The sequence below is a fragment of the Manacus vitellinus genome, unplaced genomic scaffold (genome assembly GCF_001715985.3).
Source record: "Manacus vitellinus isolate BGI_N305 unplaced genomic scaffold, ASM171598v3 scaffold_10_pilon, whole genome shotgun sequence".
Taxonomy (NCBI): Eukaryota; Metazoa; Chordata; class Aves; order Passeriformes; family Pipridae; genus Manacus; species Manacus vitellinus.
In genome coordinates this window covers 166,286-179,013 of record NW_021938838.1, presented here as the reverse complement: position 1 = coordinate 179,013, position 12,728 = coordinate 166,286, and the positions used below count along the sequence as shown (strand labels likewise).

Below are 12,728 nucleotides of genomic sequence, written 5' to 3'. Positions count from 1 at the left end.
TTAACCCAGAGAAGCCACAACAACTCTCCTAGCACGTATTCAAAGGTAGTTATCTTCCCTTCTAACACACCCTCCTAAGAAATGTATGTATTTAAAGACATTTGCAACCCAGTTAGAGAAAGTCCAGTACATCTAAAGGATGCACTCATCGCCAGAGGGACCAGGAGGCTGCTGCTGGGCACCACTGAAAACAGGTAGATGTGAGTTCAGTATCAGGCACTGGCAAAACATGAAGGAAATTTTTAGCAGGCTTCAAGCTTTCCTTCACCTCTGATCACTATGACAGTCGAACTTCGGCAATACAGAAACTAGTTTGAGTAGTGCACCTTGTTTCAATTACAGCAGCTCTTTCAGTACATGCCTCAACTTCAATGATGGCAACAACTGTTCTTATTATACAGTTACAAAATTACACACTTTCAGTTACAGGCTTGGGTTTTTTTAACTATTGATAGTCTCATGAAAAGATACTGATCTTAAGTACAAGTAGTAGAAAAATGTTAACACTTAACAGCTCAATTACTACTTTATAAACACAGTTAACTAAATATTGCAGTTCAATGAACTGTTACAAATACACAGATGAGATGGATTTTAAAGTGTTTGTGTAATAACAGCTGCAGTTATGATTAAAAATTGCTTCTTATTTAGGTAATGTGTCATTACTTCATTCCACCAGTTAAATACTTTAAATACAGATTTCTCAAACAAAAACATAGTTTAAGATGTGTAACTATCTTAGGAGCTGATATTCTTAAAAAGAGTTGAAAATTACCAGAAATCTGGTAACAATTAGGCGTACCAGACACCTAAAGTAATACTGCCTATATAACACAGGAAGGTATGAAGGTAATCTTAGAGCACAACAAGTGAGCACAACTTATTTTAAATTGTGTAAACTAATGGAAGTTGGGTTTGTCAGCATATATATTGGCTTCAAGAAGTTTATATTAATATCCGTATCCGACTTTAAAGACTCCTTCAGATATCTGGCTTCAAGTGCTCCAAGCAGTGCTTAAGAGTCCCCACCATCACTGGTTCCCTGGGAATTCTGACTGCTCTAAATGGGTGCGCAGTTCTTAAAGGAAAAGAAAGTGGCAGGCAAAGAAGCAGGCATTGCATGTCTCATAGCAACCACTTCCACATCCAAAGAGGAGGGATTAAGATGTTTTAACTACACTTACAGTTAACATGTTCCATTTTCACTTCTGGCTAAGTTACAAACTATTTTCTCTCAGTAAGCTGCAATGTGTCCAGGGTGGGGGAAAAAATATTTTGATCTTCCTTGTATCTAAACCTGAGGGGTTTTTTTGACATTTTAAAAGAGCAAAAAACCCCATAAACCTGTTCTTCTATGATCTCACTATTCTCCGTGTCATCACCAGGGTTATTTAAAAAGCAGCTTCTGAGATTCATCATCATTCTCAAAGAAAAGCAGAATGCAAAAATTAATTCTCTAGAAAATGTAATGAAGAAATACCTGGCTGTAATCATAGTACTGGAGCTTATTACTCTGTATTTCAGCTTTTTAATTAGACAACCTTTAGAAGCTCTTTTATAGCCAATTCAAAGCTAACTTATGTACCTATCAAAGGGACGCGACTGTCTGAGTTTCTTTCAAATGTCTACTTTAAAAGCAAAATAAAATGCAACTTCTGTGTTTTTCATTTAATACCTGGTGTATAAGTAAAACGTTGAGACTGACTTTTTTTCCTCTTGCCATTGCAGAGATAAAACTGCACCTGAACTGCAGCTGTAATGGTTTTGTTATGGTATGGAGGAACTTCAAGTACGATGTTTGCCTACAGGAAAATTGAAACAGAAAAGTTTTACGTATCAAATGCAAATGAAACTGCTATTAATTACAGAAAATCTAAAACACTTATTGCAAAATTAAAGCACCCTAATATTTTGAAATTGTCAAACTTCAAGTTAATGCACATTGCATAATAAAACAGTACTATAAGCAAATTTTTATTTGGAGACTTTTTTCTTTTAAACTCAAGTGCTCTGAAGATAAATGCTTTAATTAAATAGACACATCATCTAAAGGATGCTTTATCTGCCAGAGTATAAAAAACCTCTAGCAGTCAAAGAATTGCATTTTGGATCATTAAGCTTTTAAGAAAAATTTTAATGCACTGGAAATAATTTGTCATCTCCGTAAAATTATCTTAAGTTTCCTTTTTTCAGTTTTCAAATTCCTTTTTCATTGCTTTCACAAAAAGCATGCTATTTCCAGTTCCTTCAAAGCATCATCTTAATGGTTTCTTTACAGTGTTAAGTCAATTTAGAAGTCTCCCATTGTCTGTCTGAATTAGCCAGTGATCTACTTACTTTACTAAATGAAGTCTAAATTTCAGAGCAACAATGAAAATGTGTATTTTCTCACTGAATAAAAATAAGCTTTCTAAATTAAGAAAAGTTGTTTCTCACCCCTTGACACTTTTCCCTAATTATTTTCCCTTCTACCTCCCACTGAGGTCGTCCATCTGTTGAGAGAAATTTAGAAATAAATCAAGCAAAAAGCATTTTCTAATACACTTAAATAATTAATCTTAAAAATACTTAAATACTTATTATAAAACTGCATTTCTTTTCAATCATAAAGAGGTCATATAAGCAGCAGACATAAATTGTAAAAAAAGTGTCAAGTATAGAGATGCTTTAGGAGTCTCAATACTATAACCATTGTAAGCTGACTGTTTTTCAGGATTCTGCATTTTAACCCAGTAGATTCCATACAGTAGATTGAATTCCAAAGGAGGCAGTGGGTATTGTTAAGTGTACAGAGTGCTTTTTACCCTATTTTTCTAAAAACATTTTTGAAAGGTAGTTAAATTGCTTCTAACACTTGTGGTTATTCAAACACGCTGATGACTTAGGGGCTAAGTCACCATGCAAGAGATAACATAAGCCACACCTTTGTGCCCCGACCCACAGGTTATAGACATTTACCACAAACACCTTCCCCTGAATCCACAGACCCTGTAGTTCAATTGCTGGGCAAGTCGTCTGCATTGGTAAGGAAGTAAATCACCTAGGGAACCTCTTTCTGCTCTGACCTGGCATAACCCATATCCTTAACTGAGCACTCGACTCTCTCTGTCACTGGGGTTTGTACAGGGTAGCAGGAAAGCAGCAGCAGCAGCGTTTCTATCAAAGCTGTTCAAGCACATCGATCAGTGCCCAAATGAAGTTTCAGATTACTATTCAGGACTTTTTTTTCTTTTTAAAACATCATTGCTTCTTAAAATCAAACTCAGACAATGGTTTTGGTTTCAAGAAAAAACAGCAAGACAGTATTTACCTTGTCCTTTTTCAAAAAATATAATTTTGGATTCTGCAAGAAAATTGGATCCTGTCACCACCATTTCATGACCTCCATTTACTGAGCAACTATTGATGCTGTACTTCTCAATCTGAGGAAGCTCTTGAGCAGACCGCTGAGCTTTAAAAAATATTAAGAAAAAAATATTATGCACAGTTTTGATCATAATGACATTTATTTTGTGATTCTAACTTGAAGAATCAGGAGTGAAACTAAAATGACATCTATTTACATACACAATTCATACCTGTGTATGATATATCTTTGTTTTAAAAATTATGTTTAAATGGCGTAATTACAGAAAAGAAACACCAAAAAGCCATGAATCTCAACAGTCTCTATTTTTACAGCAAATGAAATTTTTAGTTTAGGAATACTAGTTTAAAAATTATTTTAGTATTTTCTAGACAAAGTGAATTCTAGGAGAAACTGAGATTGTTTGAGGTCATGTCTTGATTCTTCAGTGCTAGCATTTGACAAATGAACTCTCCAGAAGTTCAGCTGTTCACTAGATAATACTTTATAAAGACAAGTAACAGTATAGACCCTTGTAAATGAAACAGTATTAGTTCTACCTGGAATGAATATTTTCTCTGAGATGAATCACCTGCCCCTTCTCATACAAAGGAACTACTGAAGCTGCTATGTGACTGCACTATAAGGTATTTTTTACCCTAAACCTTCAGGCTACCACTTGGCAAGAACTGTCTTTAAGATACCTCAATTTTTGATAATTGAGCTTTTATGCACAATGCTTTTCACACTTGTTATATATAATTCTGGCAATAAATATTCTCAGAATGACAATACTACTGACACATGCAGAAAACATGCGTATAAATTATGTATAGTTAAAGCAATCTTACAGCATTCAACGGGGATGGAAGCAGTCTGCAGAGATAAGACTTTTCCACTAGGCTGTGGGATGTGAACACGGAACACAAGTCGCACTCTGGTGTTCTTCCTTCCGATATCTGTCTCTCCTTTACGGAGCTCTATGTCTGAATTGCGAAGCTTCAAAATACCAGCACAATCGATACTATGGGATGGAGAGGACGGACAGATGGAGCAGAAGAAAATGAATCAAACTATTGACAAAATATAGTCTGTAAGCCTTTCTTTTGTTAAAGAATGAAGCATGTTTTATTTTTTCCCCATGTTATTTTAAGTGTTATTTTAGATGTCTGAGATTAAAAGAACTGTTAGTGTGAAAATGACAGCAAGTACTCTGTTGAAACATTTTGTCTTGTAAATGTCTAACTGCTGCTTTTTCGAACCTTTAAAAGATTATTTGATATTGCACGTTATCTAACCTTCCAAGTAAGTTATATAATATAGTAAACATCATTTACAAAGAGCAAGAGACCTATATTTAGTTCTGCCTTAGGAAGGACTAGGGAATGACAAAATCCCAGCTCCCATTCCACACAGCGGTCAGTTATTCATATGAGACACACTTACCTCAGTCAATTAACATGTATGCATGAGAGCTTCCCCGCCTTCTCTACTCCTTTACTTCTGACTACCTAAACACTGATATGTTTTAAGAGACGTGTCTATCTTAATCATGATCCACATTTGTGGAAAATACATTTTCCTACATGACTTTTCTTTCACCTTTGCACAAATGAAGAAAAAAAAGACACATAGCAACCAAACAGCTGATTGATGGAGTGGTGTACCTGGCTGACATATTATTTTCGGGAAGAAGTGGAATTTCCAAAACTTTGGTGCTGGCAATGATTATCTCTTGACTGGCTGTCGCGACTGTTTTCCCAGTGATCCGGTGCACCTGGTAGAAGGCGTGAGGCCGCAGGTACCGATCGTCCGCTGTCCCGATGAACATTTGGAGGTTCACGGGCTTTTCACTGTAGCCCAGGAGCTGATGGAAAAACACATTAGTTGACTTCTGCTGCATCTGTGTGTGCAATTCTTCAGCAATCAGAAAACTGAGTACAGGCATCTGTCCCCAAAGACAAGTACTGGCAACAATTACCAGAACAAATGGATATTAAAATACCATTGTTACTATTTTAAAATCTTTCAAAGAGAATTGCTCTATCTACAGAATTTCAACATCAAAGCTACGTTATGTTATAGGTCTGTTTCTGATATGGTTTTTAATCAAAGTCTAATTATCAATTTTACTAAAGATCGCCTAGATTCCAGAAATACTAAAATATTTTAGTTTTGCTACTATGAAATTGGAATAGTAACTTTTATTAAACATAAGAGGTTTTGTGAATGCAAATGTATCATGTTAGGACTGAGAAAATGTAATTAATAGCTGGAAAATCAGGTGTGGTGTATTTTTGGTAAAGAAAATATTTAAAACCTCCCAAATTTTGCAAATGTTGATTCATACATCTTTCCTTTTCTTAAATACACATCTAGCCACCAATACGTTCAGTTATCATAAAACCACCTGTTGCTTGAGCTAACAGCAGTAATTCTAGGCACAACACATTGAAACATCAGAAAAAATAATAAATTGACTCTAAAAGAAAAAGCTCATTTTACAATAGTACAATGGTAATATTATCCAGGAGATTTAAGAAAATGAGTGTAGCCAATAGTAATACCAAAGTTTCCTTTAGACACTGCAATTTTAAAACTGAAGCCTATAAAATGTTTCTTATAAATCCATTTTATTTCACCTTCCTGCAATTGGCAGATTGATGCATGCTGCAAGTTATATAATTTCTAAACTGCACTGGAGCAAATTTATGTTTCATTGACTTTGACATCAACTTATGTTCAAACCAGAGGCAGGGCCAGACAGTCATTCTTTAAACGTGGTTTTGTCATGTCAATATTTTTGTCTCTAGGGAGAGTTATTTGGTCACACAACAATATTATCCAAGCTCTTTACAGAACTAACACTTAAAAACCAAACAAAACATGTCAATTTAACCTACTCAGAAGAGTAATTTAACGCCAGTAGTCAGCAGCACAACAGCCCAAAGCACACCCACATCAGCAATCAGAAGCCCCACTGCTGGTGCACTACTCCTGGCAGGAAGTTTTATGGACCAAATGAATGCCTGCTTTATATATTCAAGTTATGGCTTCAACAGCGCCTACCAGACCTATCACTTTTATTAGAGCTTTCTCAATCAAAACCAGAAGTTTGGTTTCCAACAGAAGTCTGGAAAGTCTTTGTCAATATGTAACATCTTTTTGTTCTCCCAGGACTTCTCAGTACAAACACTGATAAATCTAGCTAAAAAACACCCAACAAACCAAACCAAAATAACCCTTCTGACACTGAGTGGAGGCAGTCTAGATTATCAGAGTTGCTTCCCATGTAAATAAATGTGATAAACAAGCACTTATAAATGTTGCAGTAGATATAAAGAATCTCCTGTGGCCATCAGTGTACTGACAGGTTTCTCTCCATTCATCTGTAACTACAGGAACACAACTGGACCACAAGGAACTTTCCTCTTACTGTTGTGATCAGAGTGGATCACAGAGACTGTTACATCAATGAAATACATACACATGCACAAGTTCCGTTTTATACTTGATGCAGGACTCCAATGTCTTTCCAAAAGATTTTTTTGTTAAATATCAAATGAATATTTTAATATTTTCTATTAGTCTGAATTATTTTAGGACATGTATTAGTTTAGCATTTACAGCAGCCATCTTTCACAAGTTCTCAACACTGTGACTGCATCATCCATTTTCCTCAGAGTTAAAATTAAATCTTAACACAATGGAATCCAGCCTGGATGTGACGTTAGTGTGTTCACTCTAATACTGGGAATTATAAAAATTACAAGCCAGACCTATTCAAAATTTTGACTAAGTTCCAAATGCGGTCATTGTGACAAAGCTAATTTCCAATTAAGGTTATTTTCCCCTTCCCAAACAATGGTCTGTACACAGCAGTTCTAGAGATACTGGTGATATGAGAGATAAGGAGGGGTGGTAGGGATACTTGTAAAACTAAGCTGGTCTGTCTACAGTCCATGGAGAAAACATCTTCTACAGAAGCCTACACAGAGCAGGAGTTTAATTTAGGGAAGTGAAACATTCCCTGTGCCAGCAGTTGCACTGTTATTGCCTGAGAGACTCTACGGCCATTTACATTTGAGTTGCTCAAAGCCATGTCTAACACTAGTTTTCCCTCTGTGATTCTTGACCCTCTGTCCTCACCCTGAAATCTCATTATGGAATACAGGGTCTGGTTTATGCAAAGCATGTTCTGGAAAAGGCAAGTCCGACACAAAATGCCCACTCCACCACAGATTAGTTATATATCAATAGGTTACCACATGCATTTGCTGCAGGATGCTCTTGTGATACCAGCTTGTGTGCTTGTACAGCATGGCAGTACACCTCTGTATCAAAGTAGACATTTGAAACTATTTTACTACAGTTTCAGAAGAAGTAAAAACCCCACAAGACCCACACACTATCACCTTCAGTCAATTTTCTTTTGCTTTATATATTAAATTAAATGAAAAACAAGATGCCCCAAGAAGACTACAAGGAAAATACCGTAATGCAACAGAATACACTTTTATAGTAATTTAGAAGAAATTGATGCATTTTATAATTCCAAAACATAAATATGGCACCCCAAAAATTATCTGTAATAACATCAGGACAAACCCCTGAAAATTTCATATATACTTAAAAGCCATGCTAGTGCAAACCAGTCCCAAAACAAATAGAAAGCCAACAAGGCCACCCCTGAACCAGGTCAATCAGATACTTCCATTATAGCTTTGTCTCAAATAAACTTCTATAAAGGATCTGCAATTATGTCCTCTTAAAGGTATTGGAATATACATAAATACGGTTAGGTAGAGAGTAGTAACACATTGGCAAGGTAGCAGAGACTTCAAAAAATGTATATTTTGCATTGCTGATAATTTATTACATTTATTCAAGGTTTAAAATAAAAAGAGAAAAAACATTGTAAAGCCATAAATATAAACAATGTGTGCAATACATGTGGCAACTAAATAAGCTAGGGGTGGGGAAGAAGAGAACAACCCCTATTTCCCACAGCAGAGAGTATAATTCAGGGTCTGATTGCAGTAACAGAGCCACATTAAAGGGAAACATATCCCAGCCTTAAGCAAGCAATGAACAGGCTGCACAGTGTCCTCGTGTTTCCAACAGCCCTATTTACAGCAAAAAGCCAGTAAGCCTAATTGGCTGTGGATGCTACTGAGACAGCCTGATGTGCTAGTGAAACTCGGGGAGTTGAAGAGACTGTCAAAAACATGTGGATAAAAGCCCCTCAATCTTTATTATACAAATTTGTGCTTTAGAGTTAACATTTTCCCATAAAATTTTGTGTAATAAGCAAGTTGACAACTCCACACATGCCATGGATTCTGCAAAAGTAAATCAAAGATTTACAGTGTCTGTAATCAAAGATAAGAGTCTGTGGGGGCCAATGAGCCAAAGTTTCAGTAGGAAATGATCTGCTGGCTCATGGAGAGGATGCCCTGCACATCCCATGTAGTGTCTATTACATAATCACTCAAAGGCCATAGTGAAACCAACACACTGTGTAGCACAACAGAATTAAAGAAAGCCCATGTCATACCACTCCTGAGAAGAGAAGACAATGTTGGATTACTCTATTAATGCACCTGGAAGTTCCCCCACTATATCTAACTACAGGTGAATTCTGAAGGGTAGTTTGCTGAAGGGTATCGAAGTGTTCTGAAATCATTCTATGGCTAATCCTGGTGCGAGTAAGCCTTGGATGTCTCTCCCTGTACAAAACCTGTACAAAATAAGTAAAGCAGAACTGTCTGCCCACCACACTGGGTCCCTGCTGGAGACTGAATCATCATAGGATCTGAACTACCTTCTGTCTCCTAGGAATGGTGTCATCTCTCCTCCAAAAGAAAAATCGTACTTGGAGCCTGAATTGCCATTATTGATGCAATACCTGTCTTGTGAATAACAAAGAAGACTTACTACCCCAAATCAACTTCAAATCAGGAAAAATTACATATTTTGGAATTTAAAATGCATTCCTTTTATATACAGTTTTGTTCTCATTCAAAAAAGTGTTGATTGTTCTTAATTTCATTGACAGCAGGGTTATTACCTTGTCTGCTTTATGCACAATTCTATATGTTAAATAGCCCAAATATTTAAGTCAGTAGAACAAAATTCCTAATTGTTTTTCAATGAAAATACCTACATAATTAACTTGAAAGAACATACACTATGCTTTGTTCAAATACATGAAGACATGGTATCCAAACCTTTATTTCCTTAGAAAAGAACACACAATACACACAAATAAGAACACAGTGTCTTTGTACAGACTATGGGTATTTAAATAAAAGCATTTTACAAACTACTGGCAAGTGCTGCAGAATCACCACGATGAAGATGCGTTACAGTAAGTCACTACAATACCAGCATGCCCCGGATTCAGTCACGGGTCACTTACAGATGGACAGGAACTTGAACAACTGCTCGAGCCCTAGGCAGACTTTCAGGTACACCTTCCAGCATTTACTCCATTAACATGCAGTCCCAGACCTGCTCACTACAAACAAAAGTTACTAATTTCACTTTAAAAAAAAGATAAACCACTTTCCCAGGAGCAGCAAACAGTGTGCTGTAGACAACTAGTAAGTTACTGCACAGTGTCACTACTGACCTCTAGAAACCCTGCTCTGTAACAGAATCCTGATCCACCACCCACTGCTCTGCTGAGGAAACTCAGCCAAGTTGTTTTTGTGTTTCTATATCGTTTCCATAGCAAAGGTCAGTGCCTGCGTAAGTTAAACTAAAGCAGGAAGGCTAAAGACTGAAGGTCACTACAGGATAAGCCAGAAGGGCTTCGTGCCAAAGTGCTTCCAGCCATATTACTACACTGCACACAGGAAACCCAGGCATGGCTCTACCGAGCTTATAGCTTTTACCCAGGAACTACAAAGATGGTCAGTTAATGAGAGAGCTTTTGGATCATCCAGAAGTTGTACTTTAAATGGCAAAAACATTCCTATGTTCTTAATGCACACATGGAAAATCTTTTTAAAATGTGTAACACTAGACAGTATACACATTGATTTGATCACTGAAGACAGCAGCATTTAAACTTGGAATTTTGTGGCAGAGGTGAGAATCTTTTCCTTGCTGAGGAAAGCAGAGAGGTCACATTAATTAAGAGGCATCGACCTGGAAAAAATAAGTTAGCACTTTTCCAGATTATACAGAGACTATACTGGGACCATATTTGGCACACATGTCATTAGTTCCATACTCCTATCTAAAGGAAACCTTGCAACACACGAAAAACTTGTAAGAAGACTCTTTATAGTCTCTAATACTTGAAAGTGCTACCTCTTCACCCCATCTTTTTTTTTTAATTAAGAAGGTTCTGCCCATGTTTTTCATTTATTGTTGCAGGCCAAGTATCACCAATCTCTATTCAGGTGTAAAAGCTATTTATCCAGAAGATGTCATTTTATAAGACATGAAACAAAACTTGAGAAAAATATCCAACAGAATATATATATTTCACAGTAACCAGATACTTACCAGACAACACTGGTATACTTGGAAATAGTCTGTTTTTCTGAATCAAAGCATCCTCAGTTTATTTACAAAAAGCCAAACACCTAATAGTGTCACTGAATCCAGAACTGTCAGATGTCAGGGTTTCATATGCCTACACTTTCAGTCTTAGAATTGAAGGGAAAACATGGAACTGGGGAGGGGTGGTGGTGGTGGTAGGGTAAAAATAATTTCAATAGCTAAGTTTTATGTTCAGCAATCAAGCAATACTGTGATACCAATAACATTCAGACAGTGTCAAAACCTATTTGATTGTATTTTTAAATCAATTTTCCTGCAAAACTTTCCAGCATATATTAGGAAAATGCCATGCTTAATCAAACTTTTACTGAGGCTTACTACTCAAAAGTTTTATCTTTTATGTGGCTTTTCTTGCTTGCTATTTGAAGATGAAGATTTAATCAACACTTTAGTGCTCCTTCCTCTTTGTGCAATTAATTCACTGCTTATGGCATTACTGGATTGGTAAACTAGGCTGATTAGAAAGAAAGTTTTTACATACAAATAGGCCTCCCTAAAATAGGGCATAGTCTTGAAATACAAGGCATGTCAGGGGTAAAGTTTGGGATAATCAAGTCTTTCGTTTACCAAAGTTAACAATCTACCTTCACCAAATGCACCAGTAACTACATAAAAATCCTCAGTTCAAACATGAACAGGGAAGGAAACACAGAGCTGTGTTAAGAACTACAAGCACTTACTAAACATTTATTTCAGATGGAGATTTCCTAGGCTTTTCAACACCTTGATATGAAAAGCATGTTGTAACTAGTTATTTCCTCCTTGATACTCTCACAGCAGCTGGATGCACTTCAGTGACTTTGGTATTCCTTAGAACAATCCCCAAAGTCACAAGGTAAGGAGGACAAAAGAGAAGAATGGAGGCCCTATTCTAAAGGGTGAAAAGAAAGATAAATCTGTTCTCTTGAATTAGGTATTTTTTCCTTTTACTTTGGAAGACTGTCTGAACAAAGATATGGTATAATTCACCATGAAACATAAACAATCCTAAAGGAAAAGAAACTTTACTGCTTGAATTTCGGTCCACTTTGAAAGTAAAATATTATTTTATTTCTTTTTAAAACTTAAAGAAAAAAAAAGCAAATCATACCTTCTAAATGGTTTGCTCCCTTAGACAGGGGAGATGCAACCCACAAGCCTGGAGTTTTTTGGACAGCAATACCAGAGAGGCTTTAAAGAACCAAATATTTTTTTTACAGATATTTTTCCACAAGGATTTCACTTTTGAGTGGTGTGCAGTGACTTCCCTAAAGAACTGTGAAGATTGCTGGGTTTAAAAGCTGAAGGGCTGTCTGCCAAGTTGAACAGCACATCTATCAGCAATTACTTGGGAATAAAAGCAAAGGATGACAAGGATTCAAGAGCATGAAGACGAACATAATTTGAAACAAAAGACACAATGACTAACATCAGTGGTACAATTTATCATGAATTTATCAACAGCTGCATTTAAAAAAAACTTGAAGCAAACCATATACATAAAATGAAGAAAACAGAGCTCAGAGAAGCTACTGAAAATCAGACTGACCACAGTCATCTCTTGTAGCCTTGCAGGGGTGCAATGAGTGCAGACCCATAATCTTCAATGGACTGTTTCAAAGAGACTGCAGAAATTCATGGAAGAAAACACCATTCAGATTTATTAGGCAATATCTCAACCACTGGCTCAGAAAAGTCTTACCAGCTCATGGGAATTTATTTTATTATTTCATTCTGATTCTGTAAACGTTATAATGTTACAAAAAGTCTGATTTTAAATATAAGCATGTGAAACCAAAACATCTACTTCCCCTTCCTGAAGCACAGT

General features: G+C 36.4%; 1 protein-coding gene across 2 annotated transcripts in view; it reads right to left on the bottom strand.

The window, feature by feature from the left end:
* NFATC3 (nuclear factor of activated T cells 3) overlaps positions 1-12,728 on the bottom strand; it is a 48,687-nt gene that overhangs the window by 20,616 nt on the left and 15,343 nt on the right. For both annotated transcript variants that reach the window (XM_025896086.2, XM_029964662.1), the window contains 5 exons: positions 5,014-5,213; positions 4,198-4,370; positions 3,311-3,451; positions 2,437-2,492; positions 1,676-1,802 (listed from right to left, as the gene is read on the bottom strand). In XM_025896086.2, the coding sequence (XP_025751871.1) occupies positions 1,676-1,802; positions 2,437-2,492; positions 3,311-3,451; positions 4,198-4,370; positions 5,014-5,213 (697 nt within the window). The remainder of the gene's footprint in view (positions 1-1,675; positions 1,803-2,436; positions 2,493-3,310; positions 3,452-4,197; positions 4,371-5,013; positions 5,214-12,728) is intronic.